Source organism: Capra hircus, chromosome 20 (assembly GCF_001704415.2).
Source record: "Capra hircus breed San Clemente chromosome 20, ASM170441v1, whole genome shotgun sequence".
In the NCBI taxonomy this organism is placed as follows: Eukaryota; Metazoa; Chordata; class Mammalia; order Artiodactyla; family Bovidae; genus Capra; species Capra hircus.
The window spans coordinates 23,492,939-23,512,170 of record NC_030827.1 but is presented as its reverse complement, the minus strand read 5'-3'; the positions used below and the strand labels follow the sequence as shown (position 1 = coordinate 23,512,170).

Sequence of the window (19,232 nt, the reverse complement as noted above, 5' to 3'; positions counted from 1 at the left end):
GCAAGGGAAGATACAGCAAAATCAGATAAGACAGACAGATCTAGGGAAAGAAACGGAAGCACCTCAGGAAAGCAGATATAAATGCAAAAGGACAGTTAAGCAAACAAAGACATCTGGAAAGACTGGCAGAAGTAAAAGAACCTATGAACTGGAGAGAATAAAAAAGTTCCAATGAATCTTGAAATAAGATACCATTCTAACAAAGTCCATAGTTAGACTTAAAGCATCTCTAAACCCAAGGCCAGGATTGCCCTCTTTAAGCATTTAGCAAAAAGAGTTCCACTGGAGAAAAATAATGGTGGAAAGTAGGGAGAAGAGAGGGGAGAGAAGAAGACAAAAGAGGGAGAGAAAAGAAGAGAGGCAAGAAGAAAGGAGAAAGGAGGAAGGAGAGGGAAGGGAACAAAAGATAAAACATACAACCAGAAAACTGGTCCTCAGCTCCAGGGCACTGATACATGGTCAAGGGCCCTGGTCCTGCCTATTTAACATAGATGGCAAGTTCCTCAAAATCCAATTACACAGCTCTGGAAACCAACACTCCTGGAAACACTACTTTACTAGATCTGTATAAATCCCCAACTATGAAACAACTGAGCCTCAATAATCAAATAATCATTTCCAATCACTGTTGTTGGCCTAGGACACGTTAATAGGTAAACACTTCACTTTGTTATGTGCTTGCTCGCTCTCGCTCACTTGCTCTCTCTCTCTCGGACCACAGATAACAAAAAGAGTCAATTCAGGTTGCTATTTAGTGACAGTATTAATGACAGATGAAAGTGAGAGAGGCCAGTTTGCACATGGGCAGACAAATAAACACTTAAAAAAAATAAGGGCCATAAGCATGCTTGGTATCTTTGAAGGGCACCCAGAATACTGCCTATTTTAAGTATCTACCGCTACCTCACTGGCTTACCAGAGTACCTAAAATGTTATTAGAAAAATCTAATCCTTAGGTTGCTGCTGCTGCTGCTGCTAAGTCGCTTCAGTCGTGTCCGACGCTGTGAGACCCTAGAGACAGTAGCCCACCAGGCTCTCCCGTCTCTGGGATTCTCCAGGCAAGAACACTGGAGTGGGTTGCCATTTCCTTCTCCAATGCATGAAAGTGATTAGGTTAGGCTTTTATATTTCTAGAATTCTCCTTATTAAAATGCAAATAGTCATGAAAAAGTAATAGACTGGGTCTTTGACGCATCATATTGCTTGCCATCATAACATTAAACAGACAACAGAGCTGGCACCAACAGGATAGAAAAGCATTAATCAATAAGGGGAGGAAAAAAAGTATAATTTACGGAGTATTGTCTAGAGGGAATTTTTGAGTGAATTCCCTGAGAAAAACTGGGCACACAGAGATGAGTAAGAAAGCCCTAGGTCCTGGGAGAAATGGAAAAGGAAACAAGAGTTTGAGAAAACTGAAAAAGGGAAGTTCAAATCCCAATTTGGTTTCAGGCTGGCTGGGAGGGTCAACTCCCAAAGGTTATAATCCCAGAGCAGCAGCAGAGCATGAAGCAATCCTGAATACCAGCTCTAATATCTGGTTACCAGAAAGTCTGGGAAAAGCAGCAAAACAAACTCTTAAGGTCAGTGACTGCCAATGGCATATATCAAATACAGTATAAGAGATTTCTAAACCTCTCCGTCCCCCTATCCACATTCTTCACCCCAAACCAGAAGAAAAACTAATAAGGGAGGTGAGGCAAGGCATGCAGAGAAATGTGGATTTGTGTAATTTGCAAAAATTCTCCAAATGATCCAAATGCTTGTGACATGTATGGTTCCTCTACAGTGACAAGCTCCTTCATTTACCTAAGTCTAATCAGATCCCCAGTCCACCAAAATGATAAGCAGGTCCAACACATTTTCAGTCCCAAACATTTCTTAAAATTTCTCTGTTTGAACTGGAACATGATTTTGAGTGCCACCTAGTGGAAGAGACAGAGTCAACCACAAATTAAACTAAGAATAAGCAATCTTAAAGTATCAAATATTATTTTTTATATTCTAACAGCTGAAGACGGTTTCCCAAAATGTGGCTATATGAAGGATGATTTCAGGTAGCACAAGGATAAATGCTATTTTAACTCCTTTGTATTTACTGCAATGTGTACTTTGGCCACCTCACGCGAAGAGTTGACTCACTGGAAAAGACTGATGCTGGGAGGGATTGGGGGCAGGAGGAGAAGGGGACAACAGAGGATGAGATGGCTGGATGGCATCAGTGACTCGATGGACGTGAGTCTGAGTGAACTCCGGGAGCTGGTGATGGACAGGGAGGCCTGGCGTGCTGTGATTCATGGGGTCGCAAAGAGTTGGACACAATTGAGCGACTGAACTGAACTGAACTGATACTAGAAAAAAGTATAAATGATACTTCATCATTTCACAAACATGTGAAGATAAGGCTAAATTAACACTAATTTTTTCAAAGTTAATAAATTAAAAAATATGGTATATCTGAGATTTATGTATATAAAATGAAATAACCCACATTTTAGTAGAAATAACAATATTTTAAGATATTCCTGTTTTTTTCCCTCATCAAATAAGTTCCTGAAATTATTTCACAAGAAAATTAGCATTCAATACTGCTAAACTCCTATAAAAATTTGCCTTCCTTAAAACATGCTTACCTAGAGTTATCCTATGATTGAAAATAGTTGATTCCCTCTTATTTTGACAAATTTCATTATAGAAAACATACTTCCACTTAATCTAAATGGTTAAATACTCAGAGAACTGTTTGAACTCCTGCCAACCTATTGCAGTAGAATGCACTTTAATGACCTATGTTCTATCGTCACAGTGGTCAATTATTTATCATAGAATTCAGAGGTTTCAAGAGAGTTCTGAGCATTTAATCAGCATTCATTAGTCCTTCTATTCACTGATACTGAAACATACAAGTGAAAATTACAAGATTCATTTCATTATCTTCTCTGATGGCCACTATATTTCTCATGTGATAAATTTCATACTGCTCAAGCTGCTAAAAAAGTCTAAAAAATTAAGTATCTGGAAAATGGAAACAGGATTATCAAGAATAGTTTAAACCAATTCTCTTTCATCTCCTGGATTGGAAACTGCTTACAGCCTTAACAAAATCAGCATTTTTTGCCATCATCACGTTAAACAGACAATAGAGCTGTGCACGAATAGGATAGATAAGTGATAGTGAATAAGGGGAGGAAGAAAAAGTATAATTTACAAAGCATTGTCTAGAGGGGATTTTTGAGTGAATTCCCTGAGAAAAACTGGCACAGAGAGATGAGTAAGAAAGCCCTAGATCCTGGGAGAAATGGAAGAGGAAACAGAGTTTGAGAAAACTGGAAAACAGAAGTTCAAGGAATAGATGGGGTTGTTGAATAGTTGGGTATTTACCTAACAGTAACTGCCACATGTCCCACTTAAACTGTTTCTTTCTGAGGAGACAACACTCTTACAGTTTCCTATTTACTCCCCTGGACTCATTTATACATATTTGCATTATATATAACTTGTTAATGTCTTTACCCAAATGGCAGTATACTATATACACTGACTGCTCTGCACGTCACTTTTTTCATTTAACAAAATAAGTTGAAGACTTGTTCCATTTTGATATGTAATAAAGTCACTTCCTTCTTTTTAATGGGTGAAAAATATTCCATTGTATCAAGGCACCATAATTTATCTAGTCCTATAAGAAAAGACATTTTTGTTGTTTTCAATCTTTTGCTATTATAAAGAAACAGGGCATCAAACAACTCTGTACATATACTATTTGACATTGCAAATTAATGTTTAGAAGTGAAACTGCTGGGCCATGTAAACTTTGGCATTGGTTGCTGGCATTTTTTTTGGTGAGGGGCAGATCACATTAATTTTGTGGGTTAAAATTTAAAGAGCATGGCACTATTTTAGAGTCTTCCCTACTAAGAACAGAATATCCCTTTGTGTTACATGTAATATCTTATTAACTCTAAAATACACACTTAGTCCTTTCTAAAATATGGATGCATCTAATAATCCAGGACATCTTTTAATCACTGTCAGCCAGGTGGCAGTCATGAAAGTAACTGCTCCTGGTGGCATGACAGGTCATCTGTGGTCATTTCAATGATCAAACCATTTAAAGACCATTCACTTTTCACTTTCATGCATTGGAGAAGGAAATGGCAACCCACTCCAGTGTTCTTGCCTGGAGAATCCCAGGGACGGGGGATCCTGGTGAGCTGCCGTCTATGGGGTTGCATAGAGTCGGACATGACTGAAGCGACTTAGCAGCAGCAGCAGCAGCAGCAGCAGCAAGGAATAAATATGAGCCATAGTGTTGTTAGAAAGCTTTCTGTGACACCTTCTGGTAATATCAGGCAAGTACAAGCATCAAAACGAAAAAGTATCAGTGATTTGGAAGAAAATTCTTTCAAGAAATACTACACTATCAATGCTCTTAATGGTAATAAGGACAATTTGGTGTGAGCAGGAAAAAATAATGATTTTTGATGACTGCAAGTCAAAAAGTGATTCAGAAGAATCAGACTATGTGAAGAATCAGATTTGTAATATCTTAACCGATATATTTTGTTTATATTTTTGATTTTGTAATCGCACTAGAATTCTAGTAAGTACAAAAATAAAATTCTAAGTTCTAAGAAATTGTTGCATCAGAGGTATGGACAGCAGTTTATGTTAGTTTTATATTAAAAAAAAAAAGAACCACCAAAATCAGTACAACTTTTAATCAGCGTCTCAGATTTGAATAAACACTCTGCTGTTATTTCAGTATTTTAGAGTTTCTCTCATATAGATTTTGCACATTCTTAAGGCTATTCCTATGTATTTTATCTTTTCCTCCATTATATTTTCTTATTAGAATGCTATTGATTTTTGCCTATTTTGTAAACAACCACCTTACTGAATTGTTTTTTTATAAATTGCTATTATAAATTGCATTTATAATAATTTTTTAATGGATTCTTTCGGATTGTCAAGGTAAGGGATGAAATAAAATTAAACTATCTGCTGGAATTTAAACTCACAGAAGGTAAAGATTATGAATTATTTTTACTGTTCTATTCCCAGCACTTCCCATACTTGCGCTCAGTTGCTCAGTCATGTCTAACTCTGCAACCCCATGGACTGTAGCCCGTCAGGATCCTCTGTCCACGGGATTCTCCAGGCAAGAATACTGGAGTGGGTTGCCACTTCCTCCTCTAGGAGATCTTCCCGACCCAGGGGTCGAACCTACATCTCCTACACTGGCAGGTGGATTCTTTAACATTGAGCCACTTTGGGAAGCCTGACTTTGCATAATACGTTGCACAGATCAGACAATCAATATGTATTTGTTAAATGAGTTACATGCATATTACTTCATAAAATTTACCTCAGCCATCCCTGACAGAGATATGGAGTTTAGTCTAAAAAGTCAAATATAAGTGAGAAAATATATTCATATATATTCCCTTTTATATACAAACATACAGAGCCTGTAAGAAATTAGATATTTTATAATAAAATCTCTATATATTTGGTTATAATGACTTCTATTTTAATAACTAAAAGTCTTAATTATGAAATAAATGTTTTATTTTAAACACTTACCTTTTAGATCTTATATCTGATGAATCAAACTGGATATTCATAGGTCCAGAATTTACTTCATGATCTCCCTCAGGGATGAGAAGATGCCTAGAATCACTATCCATATTTGCCATTTTTCTCAGACTCTAAGTACTTAAGAAGTCAGTCCTGTAATAAATCAGAAAAGAGAAATAATTTAAAGTTTAATATAAGAACTATTTTACTACTGATAGGTAATACATTTTCATGTGTAAGAAATAAACACAGGAATTTGCTGAAGATATCTTAATGAGATATATGTCTAAAACACTTACATTATCAGAAACTTGCTAAGTTGAAAAGAAGTTACTACTTATTTTTCAGCTTAATAAAAAAAGAAGCAAGGCAATCCATTTCCAGTAATAAAACAGATTAGGCTATTTGGGCTCATTTTCCTGCAGAAAACAACTGAAAAATACTGCAAAAAATATTAAAAAATTTTTTTTGAAAATAGTAAGGAAATGCAGGTCATTTGTAGGTGAAATTAAGGAACCTAGAAAGTAAGTAGCTCGAACAAGTTTGTTCCATTCTGAAGGTATGTGCTGTGCCAGGAGAAACTCTGCTGGGGTTTTCAAGATCTTGTGGTATAGTAGGGAAATAAAAGACAAACCCCAGAATTCATCCAAAGTAAGGAATGAGTATAGTAAGAAATCACCGCCTATCCCTACTTCCCATACAGCTGTGACTACAGAGCACTTCACCATCAGATTAGGAGTTAACAGGAAGAAATCCCAAAGAAAGGTAATGCCAAAGAATGTTCAAACTACATTGAAAGAATGTTCAATTGCACTGAACTCACATGCTAGCAAAGTAATGCTCAAAATTCTCCAAGTCAGGCTTCAACAATATGTGAACCGTGAACTTCCAGATGTTCAAGCTGGTTTTAGAAAAGGCAGAGGAACCAGAGATCAAATTGCCAACATCCAGCTGGATCACTGAAGAAGAAAGCTCCAGAAAAACATCTATTTCTGCTTGATTGACTATGCCAAAGCCTTTGACTGTGTGGATCACAATAAACTGGAAAATTCTTCAAGAGATGGGAATACCAGACCACCTGACCTGCCTCTTGAGAAATCTGTATGCAGGTCAGGAAGCAACAGTTAGAACTAGACATGGAACAACAGACTGGTTCCAAATAGGAAAAGGAATACATCAAGGCTGTATATTATCACCTTGCTTATTTAACTTATATGCACATCGTGAGAAATGCTGGGCTGGATGAAGCACAAGCTGGAATCAAGATTGCCGGGAGAAATATCAATAACCTCAGATATGCACATGACACCACCTTTATGGCACAAAGTGAAGAGGAATCAAAGAGCCTCTTGAAAGTGAAAGAGGAGAGTGAAAAAGTTGCCTTAAAGCTCAACATTCAGAAAACGAAGATCATGGCAACTGGTCCTATCACTTCATGGCAAATAGATAGGGAAACAGTGGCTGACTTTATTTTCTTGGGTTTCAGAATCACTGCAGATGGTGACAGCAGTCATGAAATTAAAAGATCCTTACTCCTTGGAAGGAAAGTTATGACCAACCTAGAAAGCATATTAAAAAGCAGAGACATTACTTTGCCAATAAAGGTCCATCTAGTCAAGGCTATGGTTTTTCCAGTAGTCATGTATGGATGTGAAAGTTGGACTGTAAAGAAAGCTGAGCGCTGAAGAATTGATGCTTTTGAACTGTGGTATTGGAGAAGACTCTTGAGAGTCCCTTGGACTGCAAGGAGATCCAACTAGTCCATCCTAAAGGAGATCAGTCCTGGGTGTTCATTGGAAGGACTGACGTTGAAACTGAAACTCCAGTACTTTGGCCACCTGATGCAAAGAGCTGACTCATTGTAAAAGACCCTGATGCTGGGAAAGATTGAAGGCAGGAGGAGAAAGGGACGACAAAGGATGAGATGGTTGGATGGCATCACTGACTCAATGGACATGAGTTTAGGTAACCTCTGGGAGTTGGTGATGGAAAGGGAGGCCTGGTGTGCTGCAGTGCATGGGGTCACAAAGAGTTGGACATGACTGAGTGACTGAACTGAACTGAACTGAAAAGTGCCTCACTCCCTCACAAGAGAATCGCAAACAAGTTTTCTTGACACTGACCATAGCCTGTGTGTGTGTTTGTATGTGTCTGTGTGTGTGTTTGTATGTGTCTGTGCGTGTGTCTGTGTAGAGGGAAATATTATATACTACAAACTGTACCTCATGGATTTGCAAGGTGATCAAAGAACACTTAAAGCTGTGAACATAATTTCAGGTTACTTGCTTGGTAGAGCTTATAGGTAACTGGCTGAAGCCAATGTAAATCTTTTCTTTGAGGATCCAGAAAACACTGATCCTAGCCCTCAAAAGAGACTTGCAAACAATTTTTCAAGAACAATGAACAGTACACTGTCAAAAATAAACCAGCATATAAAGAAACAAAATGCTATTAGTGAGAACCAGAAGCAACAGCAGAAATAGTTTCACAAAGGTTTCAACCACGTTCTTATTATCAGAATAAGATTATAAAACAATTATGCTTCCTACCTTTAAACAAATAAAGGAAAAAGTGGATATTTTCAAAAAGTAACAGCATGTTTGAAAAGAACCAGAGTGAACGCTTAGGCACCGATAAATAACAACAAATAAAAAAATAATAAAACAAAGCATAATAGCCAAAATTTTAAACTCAATGGATGTATTTAAAAGTTGAAGAAAGGATGCTGGCAACATGGTGGAATAAAAAGCTACCTTTATCTTTTCCCTTCAAAGTACAACCAGTAAAACATCTGTAACACAACAAAACTGCCTCCACCCAACACACTAGGATGCTGGAGAGTTCCATACATCTGTACATCTAAGAGTGAGCAGACTAGATAGAATATATAGAAGAGGGGGGAACAGAGGGAGGGAGAAACCAAGAGAAGAGTGGTGGTGGTGCCTGTAATCCTAGCCCTCCAGCTCTAGCAGCCGAGACTGCAGCCCCAAAAGACTGGCTGGCAGCAGGGGAGGTGGGCACACGACTCCGCAAACACAGAGGCCAAGACAGAGAAACTTACAACACTGCACCCAGCATAGATGCCCTGCAATCCTGGCTCTTCTCTCTCTTCTCCCTCCCCCTGCAACGGCAGAGCCTGTAATTCAGGAGACCCTGGATATGATTTAAGAGACCACCATCCCAGCTATAGCAGAAGGCAAGGCACCAACAACCCAGGAGGCACAAGACGCCAAAATGAGTGCTCAGGGTAACACTGCTAACAGAGGTGATGGAGGATGGAGAGTGAAGATTCAAATACAACTACAGGTAGCTCAGGTAACAGAAAGCAAAAGATTGTGCACCACTTGCTGGAAAACAGAAGAAAGGCCTCTAATTTCTAATCTATTGAATCTGTTATAATCAAGCAAAAAAGGTGTTTGCCACTTGAAATTTGTCTGTGGAGAAACAGCTCATCAGGCACCATGAACCATAGTAACACTGCACTACAAAATGACACTTCTCCAGAAAATAAATGTAAAGTAATGAAATATTATGACCTAACTGAAACAGATTCAAAATATTTGTCAGGAAGAAACTCAACAAACTACAAGAAAACTCAGAAAGGCAGATTCAATGAGCTTAGGAATAAAATTAATGAACAGAAGTAATACTTTAACAAAGAGATTTAAACTCTAAAAATAGAAAGAAATGAAAATTCTAGAGCTGAAGAATTCAGTAAATGAAATGAAGAATGAATTACAAAGCAATGGAAATAGAGCAGACTGGATAAAAGACAGAATCGGCAGGCTTGAAGATAGAAATCTAGAAATAATACCAGTAGGAGAGGAAGAGAAATAAGATATTTTTTTAAATCACAAAATTCTACAAGACCTGACTGACTCTTTTAGGAAGGACAACATTAGGACATTGGGTATCCCAGAAAAGAGAGAAGGGAACAGAGTTTATTTAAAGAAATAATAGCTGAGAATTTCCCAAGCCTGTGGTAAGAACTGGATATACAAGGCTATGAAGCTAGGAGAACATCTAATTACCTCAATGCAAAAAGATTTTCTCTAATACGCATTATATTAAAACTGTCAAAAGGGGCTTCCCTGGTGGCTCAGTGGTAAAGAATCCGTCTGCCAATGCACGAGACATGGGTTCCATCCCTGATCCAGGAAGATCCCACATGCCAAAGAGCTACTAAGCTTGTGGGCCACAACTATTGAGACTGTGCTCTATTCTGGAAGCCACAACCACTGAACCCCACGTGCCCAGGCATGCATGCCACAGTGATGAGAAGCCCTTGTACCACAACTAGAGAGCAGTTCATGCTCACTGCAGCTAAAGAAAGCCCATGCAGCAATGAAAACCCAATAAAGCCATAAAAAATAACAACAAAAAACTGTCAGAAGTGAATCACAAAGAAAAAATGTTAAAGGTAGCAAAGGGGAAAAGGATAATAACCTATAAAGGAAGCTCCATTATATACAGAAAATCCTACACTGCCACCAGAAAACCACCAGATATCACTGATGAATTCAGTAAAGCTGCAGTATACAAAATTAATATATAGAAATCTGTTGTTAATTCTACACACTAATAATGAATTACTCAAAAGAGAAATTAAGAAAATAAGTCCATGTACCATTGCATCAAAAAAGAATAAAAAATCTAGAAATGAACTTATCTAAGGAGGCAAAAGACCTGTACTTGGAAAACTACAAGCCACTGATGAAAGAAATTGAAAATGACACAAATAGATGAAAAGATATACCATGTTCATGGGTTAGAATTAATACTGCTAAAATGACCATACTACCCAAGGCAATCTACAGATTCAGTGCAATCACTATTAAAATACCAAGGGCCTTTCTCACAGAACTAGAGAAAAATAATTTTAAAATTTGTATGGAAATACAAAAGACCCTGAATAGACAAAATAATCTTGAGAAAGAGAACAGAGTTAAAAGAATAATATTCTTTGACATCAGACTATACTTCAAAGCTATAAAAACAAACAATAATAAAAATCAAAACTATGACATAGGCACAAAAACAGACAAATAGATCAAATAAACAGGATAGAAAGCACAGAAATACACCCATGCACTTTTAGTCAATTAATCTATGACAAAGGGGGCAAGAATATACAATGGAGAAAAGAGTTTTTTCAAAAAGTGGTGCTCAGAAAACTGGACTGAACTACATGTAAAAGAATGAAATTAGAACATTTTCTCACACCAAATACAAAAATAAACTCAAAATGGATTAAAGACCTAATATAAGATTGGAAACTATAAAACTCCTAGAGGAAAACATAAGCAGAACATGCTAACATAAATCACAGGATTTTTTAATCTGTATGCTAAAGCAAGGAGAAGGGGATGACAGAGGACAAGATGGCTGGATGGCATCACTGAATCAATTGAGCAAACTTGGGGAGGTGGTGAAGGACGGGGAAGCTTGGCAAGCTGCAGTCCATGGGGTCACAAAGAGTTGGACATGGCTGAGCAACTGAACAACAAATGCTAAAGCAAAAGAAATAAAAGCAAAAATAAATATGACCTAATCAGACTTAAAAGCTTTTGCAGAACATGAAGGAAACCAGTGACAAAACAGGCAGTGTACTAAATGGGAGAAAATATTTGCTTATGGTATGACTGATAAGGGGTCAAAATTCAAAATATATAAACAGCTCATACAACTCAATGAAAAAACCAAATAACCCAAGTTAAAAATGGGCGGAAGACCTCGATAGACATTTTATAAAGTCATACAGATGGCCAACAAGCACAGGAAAAGATGCTCAATATCATTAATCATCAGGGAAATTCAAAACCATAATTAGATATCACCTCACACCCATTAGAATGGTTATCATCAAAAAGGTAAGAAATAACAAGTCTTGGTGAGTATGTGGATATAAGGGAACCCTTATACACTGTTGGTGGGAATGTAAATTGGTGCAACCACTGTGGAAAACAGTATGGCTATTTCTCAGAAAAACTAAAAAAGAACTACCATATGACTCATCAATTCCACTTCTGGGTATATATCCGGAAAAAGAGAAAAGAAAATGTTAATTCAAAAAGATGCAGGTACCCCAATGGTTAGAGCAGCATTACTTATAACTGCTAAGACATGGAAGCAACCCTGTGTCCATCAACAGATGAATGAATGGATAAAGAAGATGTGGTATATACGTACAATGGAACACTTTGTTGTTTAGTTGCTGAGTTGTGTCTGACTTTTTTGTGACCCAATGGACAGTAGTCCAATAGGCTCCTCTGCTCATGGGATTTCCCAGGCAAGAATATTGGAGTAGTTTGCTATTTCCTTCTCCAAGGGATCTTCCTGACCAAGGGGCTGAACCTGGGTCTCCTGCATTGGCAGGCGGATTCGTAACCACTGAGCCACCAGGGAAACTCTACATATTTCCTTAGTAAGTAGGTGTTAGTCGCTCAATCATATCTGACTCTTTGTGACCCCATGGACTATAGCTCATCAGGCTCCTCTGTCCATGGAATTTTCCAGGCAAGAATACTGGAGTGGGTAGCCATTCTCTTCTCCACGGGATCATCCCAATCCACGGATTGAACTTAGGTCTCTTATGTTGAAGGCAGATTCTTTACTATCTGAGCTACCAGGGAAACCCTAGGCATTTCCTTACTATATCTGACTCTTTGTGACCCCATGTACTATAGCTCACCAGGTTCCTCTGCCCATGGAATTCTCCAGGCAAGAATACTGGAGTAGGTAGCCATTTTCTCCTCCAGGGGATCATCCCAATCCAGGATCCAACCTGAATCTCCCGCATTGCAGACAGAATATTTACTGAGTCACCAGAGAAGCCCTAGGTATTTCCTTAGGCAGCAATAATCCTTCTAGCAGCAGTGAAACAGAGGAAAAGTTAATAACCAAGTCAGAGCAGGGAAAAAAGTTACCTGCTTAAACAAGGGTGGAAATACAGGGTTACACTTCTGACTTATTTTGCTAACCAATGCTCTCCACTGTATTGGTTCCTAAACTGAACTAGGATGGGCTGAATTGACAAACAGGATTCTTTTAACTCCCAGAGATGATACTTTCACTCTTTACTGAATGTTAGGAAATCAGAAAAGAGGAAAATCTAGAAAGGTTCTTAAATTTCAGTCAGCCTTAACAAAAAGTAGTAATCACGGTTGAGGAAATTATGAAGGACTGATTATTTCAATGACTTAAAATAAATCATGAATGAGTTCAAAGTTCAAATTCAAAGTTCCCAGTGCCTTTCAGAGATTTATAATATTCAAAAAAATATGAAGAATTGTAAGAAAATTGATAATTTTCAGTTGCCTCAACTTTAAACTCCCCCAGAAAGCTGTCTCAAAGGAAATTTAATATCTTTTTTGAAAGTCTTGATGAGAACTATAAGATATCTTAAAATCTGATGAACTAGGTTGAGAGGTGAACTGGAGTTTCATAGCTAATATTACTTAGATGGTAACACAGGATAGTGCTATCAATGATTGACTAAACTGTTAAATATTCCAAAGTATTATTTTTGTCATAGACTAACACTAATACAGGAAATTAAATACACAAAATGACATAAACAGACATACTCACTTCTATTTCATTCAGTCCTCTGACCTTTAAAACAAAGTCCCAGATGCAAGATTAATGTCAAAGATAAGTCATTTAATAATGAGCCCTTAATCACTTAAGATTGCTTTTAGTATGGGGTCTCAAGACAAAAACAGCTTATTAATAACTTGCTTGCTAATACCTATGCTGAAACATTATCTCTATAAAAAGAACATAGAGAACAACAAAAGGAAGCTCCTGTAACGTCTTTTAAAAGGTATTAACTGTGAGCATCACCATATTTCAAAGAATGTCAGTCCTTTCCACTCCAGGTTCAGAAACTTCCTTTCACAGTTCTTTGAGAAAGCAAATTTATAGTACTGGGTTGGCCAAAAAGTTCCTGAAGTTTTAAAACAAAAACAGAAGACACATTTTTCATCATTTTCACCAAGAACTTTATTGAACAACATATTCACCAATATGCAGATGAAACTACTCTAATAACAGAAAGTGAAGAGGAACTAAAGAGTCTTTTGAGGAAGGTGGAAAAAAAAAGGAAATGAAAAAGCTGGCTGAAAGCTCAACATTCAAAAAACAAAGATCATGGCATCTGGTCTCATCACTTCATGGCAAGTAGACGGGGGAAAAGTAGATGCAGCGGCAGATTTTATTTCCTTGGGCTGCAAAATCACTGTGGACTGTGATTGCAGCCACAAAATTAAGACGTTTGTTCCTTGGAAGGAAAGCTATGACAAACCTAGACAGCATATTAAAAAGCAGGGACATCATTTTACCAACAAAGGTCCATATAGTCAAAGCTATGGTCTTTACAATAGTCATGTACGGATGTGAGAGTTGGATCATAGATAAGGCTGAGTGCCAATGAACTGATGTTTTCAATTGTGGTGCTGGAGAACACTCTTGAGAGTCCCTTGGACAGGAAGGAGATCAAACCAGTCAATCCTAAAGGAAATCAACCCTGAACATTCATTGAAAGGACTGATGCTGAAGCTGAAGCTCCAATACTCTGGCCACCTGATGCAAAGAGCTGACTCATCGCGAAAAACACCCTGTTGCTGGGAAAGTCTGAAGGCAGGAGGAGAAGGGGCAGCAGAGGATGAGATAGTTAGATGGCATCACAGACTCAATGGACATGAGCTTGAGGAAACTCCAGGAAATAGTGAAGAACAGGGATGCCAGGCATGCTGCTGCCCAGGGGTCCAAGGGGTTGCAAACAGTGGGACACAACTTAGTGACTGAACAACAACATTCACCATTTTTTTTCCACTACCTTCTGACATTTTTCAGGCAATTTTACAATTCCATCTTCCCAAAACTGTTTATCTTTTTGAGCAAGAAACTGTTTCAGGTGTTTCTTACAATCTTTCAGGGAATTGAAAATTTTCCATTAAGAGAATTTTGGAAGGACTGAAATAAATGGAAATCTGAAGATGCAGTGTCTGGTGAATACCATGGATGAATCAGACCTTCCCAGCCAAGCTGTAACAGTTTTTGTCTGGTCATCAAAGAAATATGCAGTCTTGCGTTATCTTGATGGAAGACTATGTGTTTTCTGTTGACTAATACCAGATTCTTTTCTTTGAGTGCTGCTTTCAGTTGGTCAAATGGGGAGCAGTACTTGCTGGAATTAATAGTTCTGTTTTCCAGAAGGAGCTCATAGTAGAGACCTCCCTTCCAATCCCACCATATATACAACATCATGTTCTCTGAATGGAGATCAACCTTTGGTGTGGTTGGTGGTAGTTCATTTCACTTGCCCCATGATCTCTTCCATTCCACATTACTGTATGGTATCCAATTTTTATTGCCCATCACAATTTGTTTTAAAAATGGAATTTTCATTAAATAGAGAATTGAATGCAGAAATATGGTCAAGGTTTTTTTTGCTTAACTAACATGGAACCCAAACATCAAAGCAATTAACACAACCAAGCTGGTACAAATGATTTTCAATGCTTGATTTGGATATTCTGAGTATGTTGGCTATTTCCCTCATGATATAAAGTTGACTGTTCTCAATTAGTGTCTCGATTTGATCACTCTCAACTTCAACTGGTCTACCTGACGGTAGAACATCATCCAACAAGAAATCTCCAGTACCGTACTTCCTTGATGGCTCAATGATTAAAGAGGCCACCTGCCAATGCAAGGGACACAGGTTTGAACCCTGGTCTGGGAAGAGTTCCCGTGCCACTGGGCAACTAAGTTCATGCGCCACAACTACCAAGACTGTGCTCTAAAGGCTGGGAGGCACAACCGCTGAGCCCATGTGCTGCAACTACTGAAGCCCGTGCACCCTAGAGCCTGTGTTCCACAACAAGAGAAGCACCGCAATGAGAAGCCCATGCATTGGAACTAGACAGTAGCCCCTCCTCTATGCAACTACAGGAAAGCCCACACAGCAACAAAGACCTAGCACAGCCATAAATAAAGAAAGAAATCTCCAGTACAAACCACAAACCATTTTTTGTCACATTTGATCAGTCATGCCACCTTCTCTAAACACTGCACAAGTTCCTTCTTGTGTTTCAGTTGCCTTTTTACCTTTCTTGAAATAATAAAGCATAAAATGCCAAAAATGTTGCTTCTTTCCTTCCATCTTCAATATTAAAAAAGCTACACAAAAATTCACCAATTTTGATGAATTTTTTTTTAATGCACACTGATATGACAGCTGTTACAATACAATCTTAACAGAACTGTTTTAAATGAAGTTAAAAACAACAAAGCACTACTACAGTACCTTACATAAAACCACCAAATATATTGGCCAACTCAATATATACGCCAAGATGCTAGCAACAATCTGCAATAACAGGCACTGGCTTTTGCCCAAAGAAGTGGATTATGAATCCACCATATAAGTATTTATGAGTGAGAATTACTATTTACTAATACTTATGCATAGGGTAGAGTTTTAGATAGTACATTTATATTCAGTTTACCAGGCTGGGGGTTGATAATTTTTTTTTTCTGTAAATGGCCAGATAGTAAATATTTTAGGCCTTGCCAGCCATACAGTCTGTGCAACTATTCAACTTTGCCTTGTAGCACAAAAGACAATATATAAATGAGTAAGCATGGCTGTATTCCAGTAAAACTACATAAAAAATAAATACATTTGGCAGTGGGCCAAGTTTGGTCATAGTTTACACACCTATCCAGCATGCCAATATAAAAGCAAATGGGGGACTTTACCGTTGGTCCAGTGGCTAAGAATCTGTGTTCCCAATGCAAGAGGCCTGGGTTCGATCCCTGGTCATGGAATTAGATTCCACATGCCACAAATAAAACATCCCACATGCCGCAATTAAGACCTGATGCAGCCAAATAAATAAATAAATATTTTTTAAAAAAAGCAAATGGAATCATATGATTAAAAAGGCAGCTTGGTAAAAGCAGTTTTGTTATGTATATGTATGTTCTTCTATGTATCGTAAGTCTATAACTGCTATAAAGTCCAGTTTGGACTTATCCAAACCTCTTCCTTATGAATTGCTTAATGGTCAACTGACAGGAGCTATAATATTTAAATTCTAATGTGACAGTTGGATCAACAAATCCTTCAAGAGGTGTAAATCTGACAGTGCTGGAAGAGAATGTAGTTTAATAAAGAAATTACCAGTTAAAACAATGCAGTAGCACCAAAGAACCTCTCCTTCTACAATAGGGAACGCTATTATAAATGCTCTAAAGTTATGTTTAGGGAGGAAGAAAGAAAGAATACTGGTAAAGGACTTAAATTTAAGTGTATTATAAAATGCTGGCCTGGTAGAGATTTTTAACCTCTTAAAGGATTTTTTTTTTTTTTTTTTTACTTTTATGGTCATATCTCCTTAAAAAAAAATACTATAAATCATTATTTTAATTTGTAATTCATGCATTCCCATCCTCCTATGCTGTTTATCCTTTATTGTAACTATTCAGGTTATTATGAAAATCACAATGAACAGCAACTACTTTTATGTATGTAACTAAGATATGCAACATTTAAGATTGAGAGAAGAAATCAAAGGCTAAAGGTTCTCAGAGCTCTAGTGGGCACACAGTGGGAAAGGTGAACTTTATTTATTTTCTTCCAGTCAAAGAATCTATTAGTTACATTTTAGTTTGCTACTGATCTGTCATCTTAACATGAAGTTTGTAGATGTTTGTGATGCAAGGAGATTTTGTTCAAGTTAAAACAAGGTTTCTTTAACCTATTGAAAAGTTTAAAGGCTTCCCAGGTGGCCCTAGTGGTAAGGAACCCGCCGGCCAATGCAAGAGAGGGAAGGGCATGACTACCCACTCCAGTATTCTTGCCTGCAGAATCCCATGGAGAGAGGAGCCTGGCAGGTTACGGACCATAGGGTCGCAGAGTCTGAAACGACTGAGGCAGACTTTGCACTCACGCATTGGGGTTTAAAGCCTTTCTTTCCCTTCAGGGGTTGCCTGGTTACCTTGCATATGACAGAGTAAAAAGATAAAAGAAGGGGGAACAGGTTAGAGTTTGCTAATCTACTGATCGCAGCAATAGATTAAGGCAAGGCTTGAGAGTCATGAAAATTAGGTTTCAGTCAAGCTGGTCAATAACTGGTTGTCTGGTGGTGAGCGAGTCAATTTCTTCATCTCGGTGGGCCTGACTTTCCTCATCTGGAAAGTCTCAACGCACTTGATAGCAACTCTCAAAGACCCCTTCTAGCTGTTATTCTAAGACAGGAAGATGTCAAGCCACCTACTATCAGGGCACTAGCTCTCACAATCGAGCCGGGGGTGGGGTTTGGGGAGAAGAGTGACAAGGACTTACTGGTCTAGCCCTCACTCCCCACCCCTCACCCCCGCCATCTGAGGTTAGGACCGCATCAAGGCATCAAAGGGGTTTCCCCCCCACCTCCCCTCTCTAGCTCTCTCCTACTCCCATTCCTATAATTCTGCCAATTCTCCGCCTCCCTCTTCTCACCTGGGTGTTCACCCACTGTAACCGTGCCTTTTCCTTAAGGCCCGGGCAGATACGACTCCCACAGCCCCTCGAGTTCTCCCAGCCACGGACTGAGTCCCCTGCTTTGCTCGCACCCGAACCCTGCAGGAGCGCGCGCCGGCCCTCCGGACAGGACTCCACAGGCCCCAGCTTTGGCCTCACCGCTCCCGCAAGAAGCCACCTTTCCGGCGCGTTTCACCAAAGAACTTCCCCGGTGACATCCCGCTCCGATGCAAGCTCAGTCGTTCAGGCCGCTTCTCCCCTGTTCCCTCCGCTACTTCCCCGGAGGTGAGTTTGCAAAACCCGCAACGTGCTCTACCTGAGCAGGCCAAGCCCAGAAGCTCAGAGCGTTTGGCGGCAAGGAGGACACCCCTTCCCCAAGCTTCTCAACTTGCCACAGCGAGGCTTCTTGGTTCCCTGGACAGGAAAAGGCAAAGGCCTAGGTCGCGGGGGCCGGCGGGGGATGGAGTTCTAAGAGCACCAAGCCGGCAGCCGCAGTCAAACCTCCCGCCTTCGCGGACTACAACTCCCAGAGGACTCTGCGACAGCCAACACGCCTCCCGCCGCAGAGCCCAACCCTCCCTCTTCAGCTTCGGCTTTTGCTTGGGCTTGGGCTTCAGAAAGACCGGCGACCCGGTTAGGCAAATCGCTTCCCCCAGCCGCCTGACGTCCGCGCTGGAGTCTCTTGTCTGTCCGAGGCCCTTAAGGCGTCGAAGCGGAGGGACGCGATCTCCTGCAGTCGGTACCACCCCGGAGGCCACTGAGAAAGGGCTGATGTGATATTTCCATCTAGGGCAGACTTCCCACTGTCTCTCATCTCACGATGTTCTGGCTGATGCTCTGTACTCTCATCACGTGCTTGAACCCTATGGATACCAAGGGAAGCTGGTTTGAAAAAAGAAAATTGTTGGATTGGCACTTTTCCTTCCTTGTCTAGACATTTAGGCTTTTTCTTTTTCTTTTTTTTAAATTTTTAACGTGTTGTCAAATTACTCACTAGCCGGAAAGGGGATTTGGGAGGATTTTAAGCACCCTCTCCCCATCCCTAACTTTCTCCCAGAGCCACCCCAAATAAACATACAACTAAGTAAAATTATTGTGCTTGTTATTAAAAGTCAGCTTAAGG

The 19,232-nt window shown here is 39.2% G+C and overlaps 1 protein-coding gene across 5 annotated transcripts in view; it reads right to left on the bottom strand.

The window, feature by feature from the left end:
* The window catches only part of SLC38A9 (solute carrier family 38 member 9), a 93,860-nt gene extending 75,183 nt beyond the window's left edge, over positions 1-18,677 (bottom strand). The window contains exons 1-2 of one of the 5 annotated variants that reach the window (XM_013972787.2): positions 18,202-18,677; positions 5,587-5,733 (exon numbers count right to left, since the gene is read on the bottom strand). In XM_013972787.2, coding sequence (XP_013828241.1) covers positions 5,587-5,699 — 113 coding nt within the window. In that variant the 5' untranslated portion in view covers positions 5,700-5,733; positions 18,202-18,677. The other 4 variants (XM_013972786.2, XM_005694697.3, XM_005694698.3 and 1 more) reach the window with 4 other exon arrangements.